Raw genomic sequence first — 7,780 nt, 5'->3', positions numbered from 1 at the left:
TTGAGGGGACTTGAGGTGAGAAATCTCCTTGAGGATCCCCTTGGAGAGATTCTGCCTTGCATCATCCCATTGAGAAGCTGGGGTTTGCCTCCTATGGCAAAGACCACAGTGCCTGGCCGCAAACCTGATTAATTCCCCAGGGACCTGTAGAGGCCTAGAGCCATCTGCATGTAGGCCTAGTGCCTCCACAATAGCTTTAGACCATCCCCTCAGTAGGTCCTCAACCCAGCAATTCTCTGGCCATACAGCTCCATTGCGTGCCCCACTGGCTACAGCTACTCCTGGGATCCCAGAGGATGGAGGATAGAAAATAAAGCCCCAGACTGAATTATTTCCATTGGGCTGCAGTAGGGAAACCTGTACCCACCTCTGCCCACACTCCTGACCCAGACAGTCCTCATCAAAGGCCAACGCAGTCTTTCCTTCAGCACAGACTGGAGAGATTCCTACACTGCATCCAGGTGAAGGGCAAGGGGATCTGGAGGTGGCTGAGGGCGTGTTTCAGACAGAAGGGGGAGATTCACACACAGAAGATTCCCCTCTTTGCCTGGATCTTCAGTGAAGATGTGGCCCTTGTGATTAGCAACATTCTATGGCAGCTAGAGAGCTATTGTAGAGCAGACAAGACCTGAATTTCTAATGGAACAAAAAGCACAGGAATCCTCTCTCTTCCTGTGTGTGTGTGTGTGTGTGTGTGTGTGTGTGTGTGTGTGTGTGTGTGTGTGTGTGTGTGTGTGTGTGTGTGTGTGTGTGTGTGTGTGTGTGTGTGTGTGTGTGTGTAATATATAAAACCCACAGCTTTTCAGACTTTCTAGATACATCACAAAGAAACAAACCTAAATGAAGTAAAGGTACAAACCCAACATGGTCTCCCTTACAGGCCACTCTTTAAAGTTGAAAAGATCAAGAGGTAAAAATAAAATGAAATAAATTAAATGAAAAATCCCACACTACAATAATAATGGACCACATTTTTCCCTTGGCTGACTTTGGGCATTGATTCCAGCAAGGTTGTACCAGCGATAACTAAGACCCTGATTCCGCAACTTCTTCCCCACAGGCAGAGTGCTAAGCCCACATGGCACGCCATTTTGATTGCTGGATCAGGTCACATGGAACGACATTGATCAAGTATTTCAAAGAACAAGAGGCAAAGCCTTATCTTCCACAGGAAAATAATTATTTTATTCAGTATTTTAAAAACAACTACTTAACATTTACTCAAGATAAAAATATTTACAATACCCCACCTTTGAGAAGGCTCCAAAATATAAACACTGTATCCCTCCCTAGAGAACAAAACAAAACAAAATCTCTTCAAAAAACAAAAACCCCAAATCAGGAATACATTCATATTTCTCACTTCTTTATGCTCAAGTAGTTATACAAATAATAGACCTCTGAAACTCTTTGATATATTTATATAATATATATATATATTTTATATATACAGATATATTTATAACAAGATTTTACAAATAAAGGCAACAACTGTATACCAAAAAAAAAAACCCACAACAATAAAATAAACATGAGAACAATCTGCAATCAAGCACAGTGCATCTTAACAACTGGTGCAATGGTAGAATGAAATGAGAATCTATATGACATTTACTCTGGAAACAATTTCTCAAAATTAATACAGAAAAAAAACCACACTGCTTATTGCAGTTAGTTTCTTTTAAAGCCTAACTGGACACAGTGTTCATCACTGAAGCAACTGCACAGGCCCAAATAGTTCTAAGATTTGTTAACAGGGAAATTGTCACAAATTCTAACTCTATTTAAAATAGCAATTTGGACCAGGGTTTTCAGAGGATCCTAAGAGATTTGGGCACCCAAATCCCACTGGGATTAGGTTCCTTTGAAAAACAAAACAAAACAGTTTTGAATTCTCAAAGGCACTCAAGGGGGCCAATTCAGTGGGTGTAACTCTGTTGACTCCAATTGAATCTCACCCTGTTACAAGAGCTCTGGATTTGGCCCAGGAGTGAAACAGTCAGCTGCTGGCTATTCCCCCATTGATGTGGCTTTTTAACCATTTTGCTTTCAGATACACTAGACCCGGAGACACCTGTACAGTAGCAGTAAAAGAGTGGTCTACAGTTAGGTGCAACAAGCAAAGGGATCCATGGGGATATTTTCACCTTCCCCTGCCCCAACTAGCAGCTTGCGTTACAGAAAGGGATGCATGTTAATTTATTAATTAGAAGTACACCATGTAAAGCTTCTAAGCAGCATCTACATTTTATTCATTTTGTTTTTTAAACGTTCAGCAGAGGTGTGGAAACTTGTCTTCAATCTCCCTGAACCACTGACTGTGCATCACCAACCAGTGATTGCTACTCTGAATCTTTTTAGTGGGACTAACACCAATGCTTCAACTGCGGTGCATGTGTGTATCATTTCAAATGCTGGCAAATGGGTGGGGCAACAAATCTGGCAGTGGGTCTTTGCTTTGAAAAGCCCTCATAAGAAGTACCATATTTTTATATTCACAGACCCTAAAACCTAAATCTGCCTAATGGAATATTTTTCACAGCTTTGAAATATAATCCTCACTGACTAAGTCAGCTGTTGCTCTGTAGATGGGGAGGGTAAAGCACAAAGAAAACGTTTTGTTTTGTTTTTTTCCTTTAAACTCCCCCGAATGGCTAACCTGGGTGCTTCCTTCATCCTTTCCCACGCTATCTGACAAGTCAGAGAAAAGTGGATTTCACTTCCTAGTCTCAGTGAACCTTATCCTCACACCTCAGTCCAGCCAGTATATGAAACTGAAAGAGTCTCAAACGTAAAAAAAAGAAAAGAAAAAAAAAATGGTCACACTGTGCTTAGTCTTTGGTTTCCAGGTTCAAAGGAGGAATCTGCTTCAAAGCTTGAAGCAGAGCTGAGGAGTCCATAGGGGAATGGACTGGTAGTGGAGAAGGAAGTCTCTGAGGCATGAGGAGAGATGGAGAGATTTTATCTGGGCTCATTAACCCTGAAAGTGCTGCAGTAGAGGCTGGGAGACTTGGGTACAAGACAGGCATGGAAGTCGGGTACCAACACTTCTCCAGCATAGGCAGATAGGCAGTTGCGGATGGTGGGATCAAATAAAAAGGCAGGCACAAAGGAGGTGGGTGAGGGCCCAAAAAGCTACTTGAAGAGCCAATCAGATCACTGCTAAAATGGCCTTCGTCTTCTGAAGTTTCCATCCTGGTCCTTTTGGCTGGTGGGTCCTCAGTCTCTTGCTTAATAGCGCTTATTCTCTCTTGCATGGCATAGTTGAGTCCCGTATCCTTTTGAAAATACTGTTGATCGGCGTTTGAGTCACTTTTCTCCAGCTCTCCTCCATACCCACTGTCTGTGTCTGTGTCGCTCCCACTCTGCTCTCCACTGGAATGTGCGAAAGTCCTCTGTATAACAGGCACACAGTTCTTGCCGTAACCCTCAGCAGTTTTGGGCAAAGAGCCAGACTTCTCCTTCAAGTCCACTGTTTTCGGGGGCGCATCTCCACATTTTCGGCTGGCTCCGCCCTGGAGGACCTCAGAGGCCATTCGGTGCAGATGACTGACCAGCTGGGAAGATTTCAGATCCCTGGTGTTTTCATGCTTTCCCAGGTATTGCAGCACTTCCTTGGCACACATCTGGAAACCAGATCGAAACATTTCCTGGCTGGTATCAAGGTTTCTTGATGACAAGTCACCTGAGGGAACATTAACAGAAAGAAATTAAAAATTAACAGAGAGCTAAATAGTTTCATTAATATCATTAAGGTGTACTGGGGAGAGGAAGAAATTTTATCTCCACATTAAGTATCTGTTACAAAACAGCTAGACAAATGAATTCTACTGTACAACACAGTCACTTTAAACACCCATTTTTATAACCTCCCTCTAACAGTGAGTCTTTAAACACATTTTTGATCTTATACTCGTTATACGTGGCAACCACAACAGACACTAGAGTTTAGGGAGAAAACAGAAAAAGGCAGCACAGCGAATCAACCCTGGCATCTCCTCCGAAAGACATCAGTTCCAAAGTCATCTTGCAAATCTGGCTCCACTGCAGCTAATGAAAATTGGGTATGAAGGGTCCAATTTATCCCTCATTAACTGCATACACCAAGGGGGATTTGGTCTAAACTTTGGGAAGTGACATTGGGTTTAGTTGTGTAATTCTACTGCATGTCGAGTGGCTGTTAAAGCAGTAGCAGCCTTTTTAGAAAAGCTGGTTTTAGCCTGCCAGACTCAAGTAAATGTCACAAAGAGAGGGGAAGGAGGAAACAGATGTAAAACACTGTGGGCCTTTAGATAGTTCCTACCCATGCTGAAAAGCATGCACTAACTGGCTTATGGAGAAACCAAAAAGAGCATGTAAGAGAGATGTTTTCATATTTAAGGATGAAAAAAAATCAGGGCCTGATCTAAACCCCACTGGCTTTGGATCAGGCCCTCACAGCAAAATTGTACTATAAAATAAAATAGCTAGAATCAAGTTGAATTTAAAACTATATTAAAATAACAGCTAGTTATAAATTAACTAAATAGAGGGATGAAAGGCATCTTTTTCATAAATTCACATGCACATAAAGCGGGGTATGCGTGCTAAATAAAAATGAAAAAAGACAAACTTACTCCTACCACCTCCCAAACTAAGTGTCATAAGAAGCCAGTATTTCAAAGATATTGAAAGTAAGATCATGAGACATTCTAGGGTTCTCACATGATACAAGCATGACTTGAATACTCACCAGCTTGTAAACCATTCTGTAAAGCAATTATTTTCTGTTGCTGCTGCTCAATGAGATTAGTTAGTGCTTTCACATGCTTCAAGGTAAGTTCAAGAACTACAGCCTTCTCCAAGTGACCTAAAGTCTGGAAACAAATGGGCAGGTTAGTACTTATCCTAGAGTCGGTCACGCTTCAAGGAATCTTAAAAAGTTTTCTAATTCCTTGTGAAATGAAAAAAGAAAAAACAGTTGCAATTTGGGAGACAGGGTTAAAAATGGTGTCTTTATTCAATGACATTTCTCTGATTGATTTTGAGCAAAAATCGTAACATTTGGAATCTGATCCACATATTATGTAAACTAAATTTTTTTTAAAAGGGAAGGTTGCAGAGAAGGATACAGTTACATCCTATGGGTATTTTAGGACCAACTGCATAGCTCTCAGACAAGTATTTTATTTTATCTGTTCTGCTGCCCCTGCTGGCATCATGACCTTAACACAGGGGAATCCAGTCAAAGGGTTTCTTTTGAATGGTGACAGGAGAGGGGAGTCCTGCAGGATGTCAGCCAAAGCGGCTTTCCCCATAAACTTCTGCAGGTATTTTTTCTTTTAATTTTAATCAAGCACCTAAGCCTTTATTCTTTTTAAAACAAAGCACCTCACACACACTAGAGAAGCAGAAGTTGCAGTCCTTAACATCTGTCGCAAAACAAGAACGCAGAGAATCCTTTCAAATACCAAAAACAGGTAGCATGGAAACAACTCTAAAAGGACTTGACTCTCAGATAATTAGGGATCAACTTATAAATGGAACCCAGTAAAACTTCACAAAGAGCAACATGGAACTTTTTCAGTGGCTCAAATGGAAAATCCCAAATCCCTCACATTCAAATCAAGCCCACAATAATCACTTTTACATGAGGGTTTATTTTCACATTGCAGCAGTTCAATTCATATCACCCCACCACCACCACCACCGATATGCATTGTTTAGAAATTCACAATATCTGGAAAGAAATCCAATAGTAATAGACTGATCCAAGTGGCAAACCTGCCCAAATCGCAGTCTTTTCCACTGTGATCTGCAGTGCTCAGAAGAAACCTCTAGATGGCACATCTACCTGCACAGAAATCCATTAACCAACACCCATCCCCAAAACGAAGAGGAGTTTGGATATTAGCCAGATTTTCACTTACTGTAAGTTTGAGATGTTCTGGTAAGAGATCTTTCAGTTGGGCAATGCACTCATTAATCCTATCACGTCTCTTCTTCTCTATCAGTCTGTGGGGCAATTTATAGGTCTCCTGGAAGCCAAAGGAAAGGAGCAAATCAGACAAGACACATGACATCCTAGCACCATGGATAGACACACAGGTAAAAGGAGATCTAGAAATAAAACTAGAACTCAAGCTGTTGGGTACCCAAAATGTATTATGTGTAGCAGCTACTAACTGAATGATTTTCTGTCATAAGAATTATTAAATTAATGCAAAAATATATTCCCCTCCCACCTTCTGAGCCTCAGATTCATGGACAAGAGGTACAAGTACAACAGTCTCAGAGCAAAAAAAAACAAAAAACAAAACCCCAACAACTTTGATTCAGACTGTCTGCTGTTAAAACAGCCCCTCCTAAATCCCACAGCAAATTTTATAAAGGTTAACCAATTTTATTTGAGCATAAGCTTTCGTGAACTACAGCTCACTTCATCGGAAGCTCAAGAAAGCTTATGCTCAAATAAATTGGTTAGTCTCTAAGGTGCCACAAGTCCTTCTTTTCTTTTTGTGAATACAGACTAACACGGCTGTTACTCTGAAACCTGTCTTTATAAAGGTTAAATCTTAGTTGAGCTTTATGGAAAAGCAGATTTAAAACAAATCAGAACAGACACAAACGCATACAACCTTTTTTAATGGCCAGGTGTTAACTAAGAATGCAAAGGTTCCGCAAGTCCTCCATTTACCTTATTGTCTTCACTTCTTTTTAACCCTCTCCTGGGCTTGTACACTTGATACATGTGAGAAAAGGCCAGCCTGCACAAATGACATAAAAATGCGATGGGTTATTATTATTTCCTCCACACCGAGAGAGACACGCGCGACACATGCGTATGCCAGCGATCCCCACAGGCACAGTGAAGGAGCCGAAGCTCCAGCCAAATCCAGCGGCCGTGGATTTGGTGGGGAGGGCGCACTGGCCCCAAGAAGCGCACCGCTGAGGAGGCGTCTTACCCGGGCATCTCGGTGCTCTCCAGCGCAGGCAGCTTGCCCAGGCAGGCAGGAGGGGGCTGGGCGCTGGGGATCATTTCCATTGCAGCTTGGGAGGCTTTGTGCAAAAGGGGGGGTGGGCTGGGGAGCTCTGCTGAAACTTAATTCTCGCCGAAAGCAGCGAAATCAGCCAGCGCCGGGTGCGCGGCCGGCTCCTGGGGAGAACCCTGCGGGTGGTGGGGACCCTGCGAAAGCCGCTGGCGTCGGGACCGGCTGCGGGCGGCTCAGGACGCGCTGCTCATCTCCGCGCAGCACACCGGGGCAGGGCGCGAGCTGAGGCGCCGCTGGGAGGCGGCCGGCTGGGTTAAATGGGAGCGAGTGGGTGGCGGGCGCTACGTGTTCCACCCTGTGACTCCCGGCACGTCTGGCGGTGCCGGGGCGGGAGAGCCCTGCCTTCCCCCATCACATGAGCCTCACGTGTCGGACAACGCTCTGGCCTCCCCCGCCCCTTCCCCCTCCGGCCACACGGGCGGGCGGCGGCTGCAGCCGGAACGTGCTGGGGCGACACCTCCGCGCGGCCGGGCTCTCCCGCAGCGGCTGGCGCGTGGGCCCGGCGAGGAGGAGGAGGAATCTCCCCTCACGCGCCCCCGGGCGCTGCCCAGTCCCCAGCGGCGCGCGGACCTGGCCCGGGACGCGCCGGAGGAGCTCGTGGGCCGCCGCCGCCGCGCTCTCCGGCCCGCCTCTGCGGGGAGGGGGTCAGTCCGGTCACCCTCCACCCCCCTCCGCAGGGACCCGGCCTCTCCTCTCCCTCGCCCCCCTGTTCCCCCAGCCAGGCTCCGCTGGCCGGGCTGGGCTCGCTC

At 44.9% G+C, this 7,780-nt stretch overlaps 1 protein-coding gene across 1 annotated transcript; it reads right to left on the bottom strand.

The window, feature by feature from the left end:
• Positions 1–1,158: 1,158 nt before the first annotated feature.
• Positions 1,159–7,375, bottom strand: BHLHE40 (basic helix-loop-helix family member e40). Its single transcript, XM_048858451.2, has 5 exons — positions 6,945–7,375; positions 6,677–6,746; positions 5,910–6,017; positions 4,733–4,856; positions 1,159–3,685 (listed from the first exon to the last, which is right to left on the bottom strand). Exons 1-5 carry the CDS (start codon positions 7,022–7,024, stop codon positions 2,832–2,834), a joined length of 1,236 nt encoding a protein of 411 aa, XP_048714408.1. The 5' UTR covers positions 7,025–7,375; the 3' UTR covers positions 1,159–2,831.
• Between the last annotated feature and the right edge of the window lie 405 nt (positions 7,376–7,780).

This window comes from Caretta caretta, chromosome 7 (assembly GCF_965140235.1).
Source record: "Caretta caretta isolate rCarCar2 chromosome 7, rCarCar1.hap1, whole genome shotgun sequence".
NCBI classification, from domain to species: Eukaryota; Metazoa; Chordata; order Testudines; family Cheloniidae; genus Caretta; species Caretta caretta.
Note: the sequence above shows the minus strand (reverse complement) of the source record. Positions and strands in the feature narration are given on the sequence as shown.

What these genes read in the sequence shown, in the direction of transcription:
- BHLHE40 (XM_048858451.2), bottom strand. Translation starts at nt 7,024, where the DNA reads ATGGAAATGATCCCCAGCGCCCAGCCCCCTCCTGCCTGCCTGGGCAAG. An exon ending in GAGAGCACCGAGATGCCCGG is followed by an intron (nt 6,747 to 6,944) that starts GTAAGACGCCTC and finishes TCATTTGTGCAG; the next exon opens with GCTGGCCTTTTCTCACATGT. An exon ending in CAGAACATCTCAAACTTACA is followed by an intron (nt 4,857 to 5,909) that starts GTAAGTGAAAAT and finishes ATTTGTTTCCAG; the next exon opens with ACTTTAGGTCACTTGGAGAA.